This window comes from Stomoxys calcitrans, chromosome 3, assembly GCF_963082655.1.
Source record: "Stomoxys calcitrans chromosome 3, idStoCalc2.1, whole genome shotgun sequence".
NCBI lineage: Eukaryota > Metazoa > Arthropoda > Insecta > Diptera > Muscidae > Stomoxys > Stomoxys calcitrans.
Genome location: NC_081554.1, coordinates 73,608,815 through 73,626,745, shown reverse-complemented (window position 1 = coordinate 73,626,745; position 17,931 = coordinate 73,608,815). Strand labels below are relative to the sequence as shown.

General features: G+C 38.6%; 2 protein-coding genes across 3 annotated transcripts in view; one reads left to right on the top strand and one right to left on the bottom strand.

Moving 5' to 3' along the window:
- The window catches only part of LOC106091981 (protein starmaker), a 368,113-nt gene that overhangs the window by 155,532 nt on the left and 194,650 nt on the right, over positions 1-17,931 (top strand). The gene's annotated exons all lie outside the window — the stretch shown is intronic.
- On the bottom strand, positions 13,108-14,601 carry LOC106093013 (uncharacterized). 2 transcript variants are annotated; one of them, XR_009397788.1, is made up of 2 exons: positions 14,395-14,601; positions 13,108-14,300 (listed from the first exon to the last, which is right to left on the bottom strand). XR_009397788.1 is itself a non-coding variant. In XM_059365949.1 (2 exons), exons 1-2 carry the CDS (start codon positions 14,541-14,543, stop codon positions 13,963-13,965), a joined length of 516 nt encoding a protein of 171 aa, XP_059221932.1. In that variant the 5' UTR covers positions 14,544-14,585; the 3' UTR covers positions 13,307-13,962. The 2 variants fall into 2 exon arrangements, 1 of the variants encoding a protein (XP_059221932.1); XM_059365949.1 differs by having other exon boundaries at positions 13,307-14,329; positions 14,395-14,585.

Genomic DNA, 17,931 nt, shown 5'->3' with positions numbered 1-17,931 from the left:
AATACTTTATGGGGTCTTAGATGAATATTTCGAAGTGTTACAAACGAAATGACTAGATTAGTATACCACCATCCTTTGATGGTGTGTATAAAAAGCTTTGACAGTTTGATAATTTTTTAACGATTTCAAATAACAGCAGATTTAATATCTACTAAAATCATACTTATGCTATTAAACAAAAAAATTACCCCTAGAATTACAGAAAGTGTGTAATAAAATATAGAAAATGCTTTGATTATTGTTTTTAAGATCATAAATTTAAGAAGATTTCCTTCAATAGTTAAAAAGTTGTCATTTAGAATCAGCAGACTGTGTTTGCTGATGTCACCTAATTTATTGCTCTGGGTTGTGTTGAAGTACCTAAATAAGTACCAACACCGCTGTACAAAATTGACATTACCTACACTAGCAAAGGCGTATTGTGTTGTTAACGAGAGAACTAATCCACATGCAATCGCTAGGAGAAACGGGCTAAAAGAGAAAGAGAGAGAGGAGGCAAAAGCCATTGCAGAGAGCAGAGCACTTGAATTTCCCGGAATTTTGTTTTGATTAAGATATTTCTTAAGAATTCCATAGAAAAACAAACATCACAAAACACGCGAGCAAGCCCATACAACAAACAAGCCATACGAACTCTGTCACAAAAGAGATAGCAGAGAAATTAAGAAAACCAAAATAATTAAAACGAAATCGAGGGCGAGTGAATGGGAACAACGTCAAAAGCAACAACAACAACTACGGATTATGACAGCCCGTGACAATGGCAAGGTGACAAGGACATGATTTCAGATTGTATGGGCGTATTTTGTGTTAAAATGTATGCATATAAATAGGTATACCTACCTACATATATGTATGTATTTACGTACATATTGATAAATATCTTTATATTGGTATGGGTGTCATTTTGACCTATCGCTCAGTGGTAACTTTGATTCTGTAATGTTAAGTGTGGACTAGTTATTATGAGCTTAACACACAGATAAATATACATAGGTAGGCATGTACAGTAATGTTCGAACAAATAGGAACAGCGGCTTAACAGGCAAATAAAAAATTCTGAAGCGCATAAAATGAGAGTTAGATCGACGGTTTATAACAATTCCCGTTATAAAAATATCAAGCATGTAGATAACTATATTACCAACACTGCAAAAACAATTCCCGTTATGAGACATCAAACATGAAGGTACCGATATTTCGCAATAAAGAACTATTGCTACAAAAAGAAAACTTTTCTGTCCAATGTTAGTGCGAAATAATAGGCACAGTAGGCCATTTTGTTTAAAAAAATTACAAAATTCATGAAAAGATGTTGCTTAAAGTGATTAAAGAGCAGTTATTTGTTCATAGAAATGTTAAACAAAATTTTAGGTCGAACATTTTAGTTGAATTGAAGCTTTTTTTTATTAGTAACCTAGGTAGATATACAGTTGTGTTCAAAATAATAGGAGTGTATGCTCCTCTAAAAATCGAAACTTTATATTTTTTGTTAAAACTTTTACATAAGAGTAATTACTAATCAATTATATAAATTATTCAACAAAAAACTTTTTAATTAAAGCTATAATGTTTGTGCTCTTATATTTTGATCTTTAAAATTACGAAAGCTACAAGATTTAAAAATATTTCATTAGATATACATATTTTGGATTGCACAAAATTTAAAAACGAATTATTAAAAACTTAGATTATTGCTGTGCTTAGAGTAATAACCCCTTTTTGATGACTTCGGAACATCTATGATAAAAGTGCATAAAAGAAAGTAAATGCATTTTTAATAAAACTTCGAATGAACTTTAATCAAATATACTTTTTTTTACACTTTTTTTCTAAAGCAAGCTAAAAGTAACAGCTGATAACTGATAGAAGAAAGAATGCAATTACGGAGTCACAAGCTGTGAAAAAATTTGTCAACGCCGACTATATGAAAAATCCGCAATTACTTTTTGGGCAACCCAATATATACCAATCCATGGGCGAATTGAACAATATTTTATAGTGATCCCATATGGGGTTTAAAGTAAAGTAAGACTCCGATTTGGTGAAGGTGGTCTGTTTTCATGTTTAATGGTGACGACAACAATAAAATTTAACATTTTTGAAAATGGATATATGATTATTTTATTTAGCAAATTTTATTAAGTTTTGACAAACAATCGAAAAGTCTACTTTTTGTACAAGTCGGCTTTTACAAAAATAAGTCGAATAATCGACGTTTGCTATATTGATAAAAGTCTACTTGTGATCCCTACCTGTTAGAGCTGGCAAACTATCGATAATCGCAACATTCGATATTTTCGATATTTTTGATAATAAATATAGATAATATCGATAGTATCGTTAATTTCCCATCACCTATATATCGAACAAAAATTAGAAGTAAAAATCATGAGATCGATTTATATAGAAGCAATACCAATGCACAGACATTCGGTCTGTGCAAAAAATTTAATAAAGGGAAAGGCAAAATTTTATTCCAATCGGATGAAAATCGCGCCCTCTATAGGCGCAATGTGTGTTAAGGATAAATTCATTGTCGAATTTCTTATTTTTGTCCAATTTTGTAAAAAATTTAACTTTGCCGATAATATCGATAGGAAGAATATCAATCGATATTCAGACAAAAAATAGAATATCGATAGTGTCACCGACATTTTAGCTCTTCCGTATTTGGCTGTCGATTCTCTGTAACATAATTTCGATATCTCCCCAAAAATGTTCTATGAGAGAACAATCGTTCACGAATGGTGGGACCAATAATAATCAGATTTTGTTCCTCTTGAATCTTTTCTGAAGACACATTAGGGTCCCTTTTACATATCACAAAATCGACGGTCAACAATAGTTGATGTTTTACGTTTGAGTCTGAGTGTTTCGGGCTTGCTATTTTGAACAAAGCTGTAGGTAGATCGTAGCACTGTGACTGTGTGACAAGATGAAATATACAAAAGTTTCAAACTTGAATAATTGGCTGGATTGCTTACAGTTTTGAAAATTTTCTGATGGAATGGATACCCAAACCAGAAACCTTCGTCAAAAAGCCGAACGATCAGGAAAAAATCTGTTAACATCGTCTAAACAAAAAAAATAGTTGGTAAATACCATGCCACTATGAACGTACACCTAAGCCAGTAATTAGCTTGCTGTGCGCTCTAAATACTAAAAAAGTAACCTAATCCTAATTGTTTTCCATGCCACTCCCCTAAGTTGGTTCATATCTGGTTTTGCGTCCCCACCTAAAGGCTGGTATCTGTTAGACGTGAAAACTGGGCAATGACATAGGAAATGCTCCAACGTCTCATCATCTTTTCCGCATGCCCTACACAAGCTATCACTTGCCGCACCGATTTTACATGAGTGAGCTCGTAGTCTTATGTGTCCCGTTATGATACCGAAAGCTATACCGACCTCCTTCTTACTTCCTCTCGGTAATAGCCTCGTCTTCTCAAGATCTGGTTCTCCCCATAGGATTTTCGCCGTCCCACCGACCGTTTCGCTGCTCCACAGGGTTACATGCGCATTCGTCGCCCACGCCCTTAAATCGCGTCGACCTGAAAGTCTTCGGGTTAACCAAGTTTATTTACTACAGCTCTCTGGCCTTCATTGACAAATTGTCTGCTTTCTCATTTCCAGTTACTCCGCTATGGCCCGGCACCCACACGATGCGGATCGTGCCATACTCAGAGAAGGCGTTAATCTCCTTTTCACATTCCAAGACTGTTCGTGATCTTACCGTCCTGGTTGTTATGGCCCTTATGACCTGTTTACTGTCCGTTAAGATATTCATACTCGGCATCCTCGCGTTAGCACCGCAACACCTCACGCATTCCATTATCACCCGAATCTCCTCCTGCAGGACCGTATTATGGTCAGGCAGTCTAAAACAGATCTCAGTCCCTGGGTTCTCAATGTAGACCCCAGACCCACTCTGTTCTCTAGCATTGGTCCACCCGTGTAACATGATCTTCCAGGTGACAATACTAGGGTTCCGTCAATCCAAGACTGTAGCAGTGCCACGCACTCGACCTCAAGTGTCGTCTCAGGTATCCAATTGGAAATCTCTTCCAAGTTTCCACCTCGTCACCTCGATTATACCGCGATGAGTTTGAGCTGCTCCTATCTTCAATCCATTCTCCCCTCGCTTAAAGCCTGAATTTTGATTACTCATGAAAGTTTCGTATGTTGTTATACCAATTTCGGTTCGCCAGAACTGAACTGACTCTATGGCTGCACCCAGAAAAATTAGTCTGCTGATATCTGCAAACACTGTCTGCTGATATTATATTAAAATTTGTAAAATTTTGAATAAATCCATTCAAAATTGTCGAATTTAAAAACAGCGAAAAATGTTTCTGTTTTAGCAACAAATTACTGCTGTCCCATTTTCACCAAACTTTCTGCTGTTTCAGCAAACATTTTTGCTGTTTTGACAGACAAATTTCTATGAGTATGCGGTGTGCAAGGCCTTTTTAAACACAAGAGATAGATAATAAATAAAAAACAATTTGGCTACATTTGTAAATCAAAACTTGCCTTCCTTTTTCTAATTTTGGAGTTTTTCCTTTAAGAGCCAGAAGTGTTTCTTTTATTATTCACGCGTTAAATTTTGACAAACAGCACATGTTTGACATTTTCATAGCAGAATTTTCTTTTGCAGTCTAAGTTCATTAAAGATTGGTAAAAAACCATTCATCTAACTCTCCTTTTACGCGCTCCCGAATCTCTTATTTGTCTGTCTAGCCGCTGTCCCTATTGTTTCGCACACAACTGTATATGTATATACATGTGCATGGGAACGTACTCAATATTTTTATATGTTGGAATTATGTTCTTGAGTGTCGTTTAATTGTCTCTTATCAGACTAAAATGCTTGCACAATGACATTGGCATTCTTTATTTGTACTCTGCAAATATCTATGATAAAAATAATTATTTCTTATTTATTGTTGGCCTAGGCACAGTGTAAACACATTTTTATAGTCGGGTGTTAACGTAGCATGACGCGGAATAGGTGGCTGCTTACTCCGTGAAGAACGTGGGGCGAGGGACTAACGAAAAACTAGTTTTTTCGCAGCCCTTCACGCATCACCGCTAGTACCATCATAATCCACTATCTGTGCATTTGAAGTAGAATTTAACATGAGCTTGTCCTACGAAGGCGGCAATTGACCCTTCATTCCTTTAGCAGTGACCATCTAAAGGGTCAATCACTCGGGTCTACATTTATTGGTGCCATTAAAGGGCCGGCAGTGGTAGAACTGGCAAATATCGATGGCACTATCGATTTTTGATTCTTGACGGAATATCGATTGATATTTTTCCGATGGATACTATCGCAAAAGTTAAATCTTTTGCAAGACAAAACAAAAATAAGCAATCGAAACTGAATGTTTCCTTTAAGATACATTGCGCCTATAGAGGGCGCAGTCTTCATATTGTCCAATGATTTCAATTGCAGGTGTTGTGGTCTAAAATGGGTAAAAACTTCGCTTACTCGTATTACCGAGTTCACTGCTTGAATTATGAAACTCGAATGAATTGATCATTCGAGTTTGTTTTTGCATGCGTAACGGGTTCATCCACACATGACCCATAGTTAAAGATGGGTTTCTACCGGATAAATATCCAACGCTTGGGTATTTATTGAGCACTAGCTGGACCGGGCCCGCTCCGCTGCGCCTTCTTTTACTTTATATGGAACAAAAATTTTCCTTGGAGTATTTATTTTCGACAATTAAAAAGCTTTTAGTGAAATACCATGGTACGAAAATAGTATATCGCTTGACAAACAGTTTAACAATATAAGTGCCTTTATCTGAATCCCATATGATCTCTGTTGGACTACGAATTTAAGTTTGGATGTAAGGTGTACACCATTTTTAAAATACTTTATTTCAGCCCGATATTCTCATGATGTCTGATATGGGGGTGTTTTCGGAGGGGAAGTGGTCCCCCAGACACTTGGCCCAGCATCGTACTCTTCTCTCAAATACCATTTTTTTACACCCCATATTGCCATTGGTTTTGAGGGGGAGTTTACAGGATGAGGCGTCCCCCAAACACATGACTCCAAGATTGGTTATCAAATTCGTTTTCTAATCTTAAATTCCTTTCATTTGAGCCACATATTGGCATGGTCGAACAATTTTTACCCTTTGGGAGGTGTTTTGGGAAAGGGGTGGTGCCTAAAATACATGGTCCTACATTTGGATATCAAATTCGTATTCTACTCTTTTTGAGCCCCATATTACCTTTCATTAGGTATTTATTACATGGACCAAGGGATTTCTGGAAATGCTCTAATCGACCCCCAGAGTATTAAAGACAAAAAGATATTGGCCATTTTCGATTGTATGGGCCATATCAGAGAAATTTCACTTTAAAAAAAGATGAGCCCACTGCGGCGGACTCAAAAATAGTGCGTCAATAACCGCTTGGGGATATATTATATGGACCAAGGGTTTTCGACAAATAATTTAACCGATCCCCAGAGTATTGAAGGAAAAAATATATTGGCCATTTTCGATTGTATGGGCCATATCCGAGAAATTTCGCGTTAAAGAAAGATGGGCCCATTGTGGCGGACTGAAAATAGTGCGTCAATCACCGTTTGGGGATTTATTATATGAACCAAGGGCTTTCCAGAAATGCTCTAATCGACCCCCAGAGTATTGAAGTAAAAAAAACATTGGCCATTTTCGATTGTATGGGCCATATCAGAGAAATTTCACTTTGAAGAAAGATAAGCCCACTGTTGCGGACTGAAAAATAGTGCGTCAATCATCGTTTCGGGATTTATTATATGAACCAAGGGTATTGAAGAAAAAAAGATATTGGCCATTTTTGATTGTATTGACCATATCAGAGAAGTTTCACTTTAGAGAATGATAAGTGAAATTTCTCTGATATGGCCCATACAATCGAAAATGGCCGATATCTTTTTTCCTTGAATACACTAGGGGTCGGTTAAAGCATTTCTGAAAAGCCCTTGATTCATATAATAAATCCCCAAACGGTGATTGATGCACTATTTTCGCTTTTTCTCTGAAGCGAAATTTCTCTGATATGGCCCATACAATCGAAATTGGCCCATATCTTTTCTCCTTTAATACTCTGGGGGTCGGTTAAATCATTTGTCGAAAGCCCTTAGTCCATAAAATATATCCCCAAGCGGTGATTGATAAATAAAATAAATGAGCCTTTTATGGGTCAAAAGCCTTAAATCGAGAGATCGGTCTATATGGCAGCTATTTCCAAATCTGGACCGATCTCAGCAAAATTTAGGAAAGATGTCGAAGGTCCTAACATGTTAAAACTTCTTCACAAAGAGGTGTCGCCATTCCGACTCAGCTATAAAAATTCGGTCCCTTATCATTGAGCTTAAACCTGAATCGGACAGCACACTGGAATGTTCATAGGCAAATTTGCATTTGTGTTTCCATTTTGCTGCAGTATGCAGTCAGTGCATAATGCGCGTTTAAAGCCCCTCCATCTTTTGTCAATCATCATTTTGAAAAAATGTAGCATAAGAATTGACTTTCTCGCCCTTTCCAAAATGTTGGATTTTAAGTTCAAGTTCATGCCTAGCAACACTACCTGAGTGTGTTGCTAGTTTTGAGCTTTTTAGCAAATGGGACATTCTGTCCTTCTACAACATAAAATTTGCTAAAAAATCTTTGTTTTATTTTCAATTTCATTATGCATAGTACATGCACATAATAAAAAAAAATTTTTAAATATGACCGTCACTCTTCACAAAATCGCGTGTATTTATTGACAGTACATACTCGAAATACATATTTAAATTAATTGTGCATATTCAGCCATTTTTGTATATTTAATTACATCAGCAACACAACGATTGTCAATGTTGTGTATTTTTATCGAACAAAAGAACAATGCCCCACCACACAAGTGCATTCTACCGTAGAGATAAGTGGGGCTAGCACAATGCAGTTTGCGATTATTTGAATTAATTTCAAGGTGTGTGTGTTTTTTTTTTTTTGCATAATTTTTTACTTTTTGTTAAACGACAGCCTAACTGAGACATTTGGCGTATTTTAAGAAAAACTGAGCTGGCCAGTATTAAATACTGATATTGTATTAAGTTGACCAAAAAGTAATTGCGGATTTTTCATATAGTCGGCGTTGACAAATTTTTTCACAGCTTGTGACTCTGTTATTGCATTCTTTCTTCTGTCAGTTATCAGCTGTGACTTTTAGCTTGCTTTAGAAAAAAAGTGTAAAAAAAGTATGTTTGATTAAAGTTCTTTCTAAGTTTTATTAAAAATGCATTTACTTTCTTTTAAAAAATCCGCAATTACTTTTTGGGCAACCCAATAGTATGCATTTTTATTGAATGCTTTCATTTTTTTCATTTTTATACCCACCATCATAGGATGGGGGTATACTAATCTAGTCATTCCGTTTTTAACACCTCGAAATATTGATCTCGACGTTCTTAATCGATCTCGCCATGTCCGTCCGTCCGTCTGTCGAAATCACGATAGCGGTTGAACGCGTAAAGCTATCCGCTTGAAAATTTGCACAGATACTTCTTATTGTTGTAGGTCGTTGAGGATTGCAAATTGGTCATGTCGGTTCAGGTTTGGATATAGCCCGCATATAAACTGACTTCTTGAGCCCCTGGAAGCCTTAATTTTCATCCGATTTGGCAGTATAGCCCCATAAAAACCTATCCCCAGATTTGACTTCTTAAGCCCTGAGAAATTTAGAACAAGGACTTGAGTTATGATTTCCAACATCCATGCCAAGTATGATCCTAATCGATCTATAAACAGATATAGCCCCCTTATAAACCGATCCCCAGATTTGACTTCTTGAGCGCATGGAAACCTAAATTTTCATCAGATTTGGCAGTATAGCCCCATATAAACTGATCCCCGGATTTGACTTCTTGAGCCCTTAGAAGCTTAAATTTTCTCAAGAAGTCATATCGGTACTTAGGAGGGCCTATATCACCATATTGACTGATTCGGATAAAACATGGCGCTGATCTTATAAGTTATAAGATAGGGTTTTGGGCCAATTTTCACTCAGATTAGGTGAAAGTTTAGGCTTCTATGGGCTGAAGAAGTCAAATCCGGGGATCACTTTGTATGGGGGCTATGTCTGTTTATAGACCGAATCGGCTCATACTTGGCATGGATGTTGGAAGTAATAACTCATGTTCCAAATTTGAGCCAAATCGAATGAAAATTGAAGCTTCTGAGGGCTCAGGAATCTAAATCCGGGGATCGGTTTATATGGGGACTATATCTGTTTATAGACCTATTCGGATAATATTTGGAATGAATGTTGAAAGTCATAACACTTCGGAAGTCAAATCTGGGGATCGGTTTATATGGGGGGCTATATCTGTTTATACCCCGATTCGGATCATACTTAGCATGGATGTGGGAAGTCATAACTCAAGTCTTTGTTCCAAATTTCAGCCAAATCGGATGAAAATTTAGGTTTCTAAGCGCTGAAGAAGTCAAATCCGGGGATCGGTTTATATGGGGACTATATCTGTTTATAGACCGATTAGGATTGTATTTATTGGTTGCCCAAAAAGTAATTGCGGATTCTTTTAAAAGAAAGTAAATGCATTTTTAATAAAACTTAGAATAAACTTTAATCAAATATACTTTTTTACACTTTTTTTTCTAAAGCAAGCTAAAAGTAACAGCTGATAATTGACAGAAGAAAGAATGCAATTACAGAGTCACAAGCTGTGAAAAAATTTGTCAACGCCGACTATATGAAAAATCCGCAATTACTTTTTGGGCAACCCAATAGCATGGATGTTGGAAGTCATAACTCAAGTCTTCGTTCCAAATTTCAGCCAAATCGGATGAAAATTTTGGTTTCTAAGCGCTGAAGAAGCCAAATCCGGGGATCGGTTTGTATGGGGACTATATCTGTTTATAGACCGATTCGGATCATGGTTAGGTTAGGTAAGAGTGGCAGTCCTTTACAGACTCACTTAGATAATTTTTAGGGCCATTGTGATACCACAACAGCGACAGACTAAGGCTTCTGGCGGAAATCGAACCCACGACCCCTGCACTGGTAATCCAAGCACGTTACCAACTCGGCTACCGGGACACGCTACCAACTCAGCTACTGGATCATACTTGGTATGGATGTTGAAAATCATAACACAAGTCTTTGTTCCGAATTTCAACAAAATCGGATGAAAATTTAGGCTTCTAGGGGCTCAAGAAGTCAAATCGGAAGATAGGGGCTATATCCAAATCTGAACCGATATGGCACATTTGCAATCCCCAACGAGCTACATCAATTAGAAGTGTCTATACAAAATTTCAAGCGGCTTACTTTACGCATTCGACCACTATCGTGATTTCGACAGACGGATCAGGTGAAAATTTGTGCTTCTAAGAGGTGAAGAAGTCAAATCCGGTGATGGGTTTATAAGGGGGCTATATCTGTTTATAGACTGATTCGGATCCTACCTGGCATGAATGCTGGAAGTCATAACTCAAGTATTTGCTTCAAATTTCGGCGTAATCGGATGAAAATTCAGGCTTCTAGGGGTTCAAGAAGTCACATCGGGAAATAGGGGCTATATCCAAATCGGAACCGATGTGGCCCATTTACAATCCCCAACGAGCAACATCAATTAGAAGTATCTATACAAAATTTCAAGCGGCTAACTTTACGCGTTCGACCGCTATCGTGATTTCGACAGACGTACGGACTTGGCTTGATCGACTCAGAATGTCGGGACGATCCGGAATGTATACATTTTGTGGGGTCTTAGATCCATATTTTGAGGTGTTACAAACGGAATGACTTGATTAGTATAACCCCATTCTATGGTGGTAGGTATGAAAAGCACTAACTTTAATTTTTTGTAAATTTTACAAATGTCCAATGTTAAAGAAAAATGTTTCAATAGTGGCTTAGAGTTATGATTGTTCTTGGAATACCTTAAACAACAACAACAAAATCAAAACGCATATATGAACATTAATGGGGCGCTGCCATCGAATATTTTTGCTTTCATCGTCCAGCTGTTGATTTGGTTAATCCATCAGAAAGCCTAGATTCAAATCCCAGGTAGAACCTTACAAAAAATTTTCAGTGGTGGTTTTCCTCTCATCTATGCTAGCAACATTTGTGGTGTTATCAGCTATTTAAGTCCTTTCTACGGAGACATGTGGTTAAGCGGCATGCCGTTTTGACTCCGCAAAAGTGGCCCATGATCTTTGGCCTATAACTTTAATAGGATATTGCAAATGCAAATTTTGACATTTTGACATCTCTTTGGAGAAAAAAGAAACAGCACTTAGTGTTTTTTTCGCTTGGCACTTGGTGGTACAATTTCGGGTTTTTGGTGACCCAAAAAGCACCAAATCTGGTGCGAAAAACGCTAAGTTGGCATCCCTGGATGTCCGCCTTTTCTTTTGGAGTACTTTCTTGACAGGAAATACTATCTGCTATATCTAGAGCACGGATTCAGGGATTCTGAGGGTTCCGCCACACACATCGACCTCACTGCCCTCGAAGCCAAGGCTTGAAATGCCCTCATATTGCAAAAAGTCGACTTTTCGACTTTAGCAAAGTCGACTTTTGCAAAAAGTAGACGTTTTGACTTTTTGTCAAAAATGTCCAAAATTTTCTAACTAATTTTCTACAATATTTCCTATAAGTCTTCGTAGACTTTTGCCACAAGATATAATTTTTGAAGATATAAGTGTTTCTTTGTATTTTCATGAAGGGAAGTTATTAGGAAGAATTTAAAATGCAAAATCCCCTTTTATACACTACCACTAATCTAGTCATTCCTTTTGTAACACCTCGAAATATTGATCTAAGACCCCATAAGATGTATATATTCTTGATCGTCTTGACATTCTGAGTCGAACTAGGCATGTCCGTCCGTCCGTCTGTCGAAATCAGGTTAGCGGTCGAATGCGTAAAGCTAGCCAATTGAAATTTTGCGCAGATACTTAATATTGATGTAGGTCGTTGGGGATTGCAAATGGGTTATATCGGTTCAGATTTGGATATAGCTCACATAAACCGATCTCCCGATTTGACTTCTTGAGCCCCTGGAAGCTTCAATTTTCATCCAATTTGGCTGAAACAACTGTGCCAAGTACGGTCCAAATCAGTCTATAATCAGGTATAACTCCCATATTTCTGCAGAATCCATGGTGTTGGGTTCCCAAGATTCGGCCCGGCCGAACTTAGCACGCTTTTACTTGTTTTGTAATTGAATGAAGCTTGAAATGGTCTATATAACCTAACCGACTTTTAACTCATGTTACTCTGAATATTAAAACCCTAGTAAAACATCACATGTTTTTTTTGCACATATGAATAACGATCTTTTATTCCCTATAGCTGGACAGGGCCCGCTCCGCTGCGCCTTTCTTTCTTCTTCTGGCACGGTACTGGAACGGCCTTTCAGATATTTCGCCCCAATGTGGATATCATACTGGTGCTCTACTACCAAATTTCTTTCATTTGAACCTTATTTTGCTATGGTCGGTAAATATGTCCGGTATGGGGGTGTTTTTGGGGGTGAGGTGGCACCCCATGTATGAAATTCGTGCTCTAGTCTCAAATTCCTTTCATTTGAGCCTAATATTGTGATTATTGGAGGTGGGGTGGTCGCTCTAGATATCCCACCCTAAATAAGTATACCAAATTTCAGTTTTTGAGTTATTATAAACGTACTAAATTTCTCGTTTATCGCCCCATCCATCTCCCAGATCTGGGGCTTTTGAAAATAGGGTAAGGGAAGGGTCGACCCATTAAAGTTTGGATGTTAGATCTACTTCATTCTCTTGGTTTTGTTGGTGTATTGGAGTGGTCAAACTCTTTGTCCGAAAGTGGATATGAGAATCATACTCTACTCCCAAAAACCACATTTGAGTGCAACGATTCAAGTGCAACATACCAACGCACGGCCCTTGAAGCCATCACACCAAATATGGTTGCAAAATCTTCTAACCAAAGGCGAAACGCAACCCATAGTGGTTTGTGTATTACGATCTCTGGATTTCCTTTTTCAATTGCAAAGAAAATCTCCGATCAGACGAGCTCAGTCTCGAAAGAAACAGACAAAAATAAGACTATTAAGCCGAATCTTACACCTATAAGGATGTTATCTCTAAAATTTTGCTTGGATATGGCACGAATACCGCTGCCGAAGATCATCAAATCATCATCAAATCCATGCAACCTTATAACGCTATTACCAAGTTTTACTTTCTGTTTAAATGTTTAAATAATTTTTCAATAAAAAAAAAAAATATTTATGGCAACAAGAATAAACCAAAGAGCGATGAATCGTACCACTTGAAAAAAAAGTACCCAAATGCATCTCAGAAAATTTGGAAACAATTCTTGTATTTCTGTGCAGCTTTCTTTTCGACTATTCGACTTCAAAATCGATTTTTGGTCTTTTTATTCATTGAAAGTCGACCTTGACTTTTTTACGCGAAAAGTCGACTAATCAATTAGTCAAAAGTCGACTTTGGGATTCCTATCTCATTCATTATCCTTTGTTTGCTTATAAAGGGATACCGGGTAAAGAGCTTGTTTTTCATATTACCTTGTGTGTGCTTCAAACGACAATGTGTAGGAGGCGGACGAAACAAAAGTATGTTCTAAAGTGGACAATGTTGGATTACAACGCAATGGCCGCAGGTACTTGAAGAATGTGACGCACAAAGTATTCATGCGCTTATGTAGGTGTATGAATGTTTTTGGAATTTTGCGTATTAACGCAACGCCTTTCTTCTGTTTGCTTTTTGTTTCAAGGTTTTATAGTGCCTTTCAGTAATAACAAAAAAAATCTCAATTTAGTTAGAATTGAAATCATTAAAAAAATTCAAGTTAACGCTCCCACACCGGACGAATCCTTATAAATGGCATTTCAATCGAATCTACCAGACACACATCCTCCAAGATACAATTTCATTAACAACGAACGAAGTTTGCAAGCATTGGCTGTTGGCTGGCTTGACTTGGCTCTGGTGGAAGGATGCTTGCCTTGGCTGAATTGCTGGCTGGCTTACTGATGGCGGGCTTCAGATCCGTTATGGACCTTTGGAAACTGCTGCCTCTGTGCGTTTCATCATAATTTGGTTTTCGCTCTAAATTAAAATACCAGGAATTTATTATTTGAATTCGTCGTCGTTGTTGCTCGCCTGCCCCCATCTTTCTTATAACGCCACCAATGAATGCAGCACAAGCACCATTCATCCAAGCATCCGAGAAAAACAAGAGCAACACAACAGCAGCAGAGTCAAGAAAAACTGTTAACGAGAAACGAAACAAAATTGAACTTTTAAAGCAAAAAAGAAAACACAAATTTTTATTAACGCGCACATAAACACAACACACACATACTCTTTCTTTCTCTCTTTAATGCTTTTTCTCCCAATCTTGTCCTGCTTCAACAGAAATCGACTATAACAGCAATTACCACGAAGCCAAGCAACAACTAGTGGTACACAAACTTCGCTTATACCATGCATACAATTTACCCGGCGAATCATTCATCCATCCATTCATTTTGTTAACCGGTCTGCTAACAATCCATCCATCCAAACTCACAAACTTACCACCAACTAAACAACCAACCAACCAGCCAAACCGACCGTCCGACAGACCAACAATTCAACGAATGTTGAACATCGTACCAACGAAATAATAAAATCAAAAGTTCCAAGAAACGTATTTCTAATTTAGACCGAATTCTCAGAAGTGACAAGACAAGAGACGTTGGTAACAATGCTCTCATCCACAGCCATACACACAAGCACACACACACACACTGCATGCATTCATACAAAGGTAGCTTACGCTTTTTGCTGCAAGCAACAACAAAGGCATCTATCTCAACAACAATAATGATAATACATCGAAAGAGTTGCCATTTCAAAGGTTTTTTGCAATTATTTTGATTTGTGTTGCCACAGTGTTATTTTGTATATAGAGCGACATGGCAATTATGGTTGTGGGATTTTTTTTTTGCATTTGAGTAGCTGAAAAACTATATTGTGTGAAAAAAAAATGGATTATGTTCCACTGAATTGTTTTGCTTAACTCACATTGTTCACACCAGTTGGGATGTTTTGCAAGTTTAATTTTTCGAAATTCTATCATAATTTTTATGTTGTTGTTGTAGCGGTGTGTTGCGTTCTATCTTTCGTCTGATTGATTCTGTTGAGTATTCAGATCCAGGAACTTTGCGCCTAAGATTGGGTGCGTCCAGAGGGATCTGGTTCGGAGACGAGTGGGTCTGGCTGGGCAGTTAAACACGTGACAATGTGTTGTGTGGTCCCTGGTCCCAATTCCTATTGGGAACATTCTTACCAAAGTCACAACTCGAACGGCATGGGAGGATTCTGAAAATATTTATGTTTGAAACATACATGAACAACTCAAACACGTTCGAGAAAGGTTCATACTGAAAGTTGAATGTTTCAGTATGGTGGATATTTGACGGTCAATGGTGGTTGTTTGGTTTGTTGGAATGAGTAAGTGTGTACACATGACATACCCATGTATTTTTTCTATGAAAAAGTAATTGGATTTGTTAATATCGCTGAAAAAATTGGTTAAGAACTGAACGCATGCGCATGTTTAGCTTAGTTGATTTTGCTATATGCTACAAATAACATGAATTTTTATACTCTCCACCATACGATGGGGGTATACTAATTTCGTCATTATTTTTGTAACTCCTCGAAATATTTGTCTAGTCTTGATCGACAAGGCATTTTAATTTGATCTAGCCATGTCCGTCCGTCCGTCTGTCTGTCTGTCGAAAGCACGCTAACTTTCGAAGGAGTAAATCTAGCCGCTTGAAAATTTGTAAAAATACTTCTTATAAGTGTAGGTCGGTTGGGATTTAAAATGGGTCATATCGGTCCATGTTTTGATATAGATGCCATATAAACCGATCTTAAATCTTGACTTCTTAAGCCTCTAGAGGGCGTAATTCTTATCCGACATGGCTGAAATGACTTGCTTCGTTACGACTCCTAAAAACTGTGCTTAGTATGGTGGAAATCGGTCCATAATCTGATATAGCTGTCATATAAACCGATCTGGGATCTTGACTTCTTGAGCCTCTAGATGGCTGAAACTTTGTACAACACCTTCCCCCATAACCTCCAATATACGTGTAAAATATGGTCTGAATCGGCTTCCATATAAAAAGAGATACTGGGAAAAGAACTCAACGAATGCGATCCATGGTAGAAGGTACATAAGATTCGGCCTGGCCGAACTTAGCAAGCTTTTTAAGCTTTTTTATGAACAGTTTTATATCTTTTAATTTATGTTTGAACCGTTGAGTGGAGCGGACGTATTGTTATTTCACTCCGCAAGAATTTTCCTGTAACTTGTAATAGGTCATTATTTTTGGAAGAAAAATTCAAGTCACTCAAGGATAGCTGCGATAGAGCTATCGATTAGGTGGTTGATGATCTGCGTCTGTATCCAGTGGAGCGCCAGATCTAGAGCCCGGGAGTAGTCTTAGAATGGACTCCAAAGACCCAATAGCTGTGGTGGTGGTGGCCGTGGCATGTTGTCTGCTACTGAAATCTCGACAGGTGGCGCGGCTGCTCCAGGCTCTACTAGCCGACAGACGACTGGTCAGAAGGGACTTTTGACAAAGACACCTGGTTCGAGTCTAAAAGACAAGGCAGAACTTATTCCTTCTTCTCATGCCTACAATTTGCGTAACCCATCGGCCTTCCCCGGAGACGCATCGCTCTGAGGTTTATTGAGGGGCTTGGTGCGAATGATCCTAAGACTCTCACTCACTCACTAGGGCGAACAACCAAACTGTCGACAAGGGAGAAGAACAGCTGCATACCTAGGAATAATTGGAGTGGGATAGTCAATGGACTGTCAACAGTATACTCCGATGTCCTTGAGGAATTTCCTGGGTCTCCTCCAGTTTGTGACGATACAGGCTGGTATCGAGGCCGATACAGACTAATTGCCTTCCGCGATCAACTCTCAAATGAAATGTATCGTTGTGCGCTAAAAAAGATTGGTGAGATCTGGCCAGGTGCAGCACTAAATTTAGTCAAGAAGGAAGATTTTCCTTCTCGAACAAGGATTCCCTCAGATCCTGAAGCCATACTTGGAAGACTAAGGGAATGTAATCCCAATCTTCCAGTCGGTGGTTGAAAGATTGGGATTACATTCCCTTAGTCTTCCAAGTATGGCTTCAGGATCTGAGGGAATCCTTGTTCGAGAAGGAAAATCTTGAGGTGGCTGATGGTGACCGGAGACATGCAGTATTCGTACTAAACTCCGGCTGTCTCGCAGACCTCAACAAGGCTGAAGGGTTGTATCCTAGGGATACAACAAGTTGAATTTGAAGGTCTATGGAAGCGGTGGGTTTGGGACATCAGGAGACGACTCAGCATTTGTTGTTGAACACTTGCCTGAGGAACTATCGACCACAACGCTAAAGTCTGGCGGACTGCAGGAGATTGAAAATCCCCCTGCCACAATCGAGACGGGAGGAGATGGCATCGAAACGGGACCCGACAAGTGCTGTGTGGGTGGGTCACAAAGTTGGACTGGACTCAAATTGCGCGCCAGCGGGGAAGCACGGAGCTCAGAAAGTACTTCGACAGCAGCAGTTAGTGAGAAGGGGAAATCGTCCATACCGCAAGTGTCCAGTGCCCTAAGGAAGAGTGGTTCCTCAGCTTTCTCATCTGCCCCTGGATGCGTACGGAAGCTCATCATGACAAATTCTAACGAATCTTGTGAGGATGAACTCCTGGTGGAGTCAGAAGGCGAGGCTAACACAACAGTGGTGGAAGTTCTGAATCCTGGTGCTATGGTCCGGTTTCTACAGATAAATCTCCACCATTGTAAGGCCGCTTCGGCGGCACTAAAGGTCCTCCTGATGGCTGG

Bases quoted from the DNA above. Each gene is read 5' to 3' on its own strand.
- LOC106093013 (XM_059365949.1), bottom strand. From the start codon at position 14,543: ATGATTCGCCGGGTAAATTGTATGCATGGTATAAGCGAAGTTTGTGTA. The intron at 14,330-14,394 runs GTATGTGTGTGT...TTGCTTTAAAAG, and splicing joins ATTAAAGAGAGAAAGAAAGA to TTCAATTTTGTTTCGTTTCT.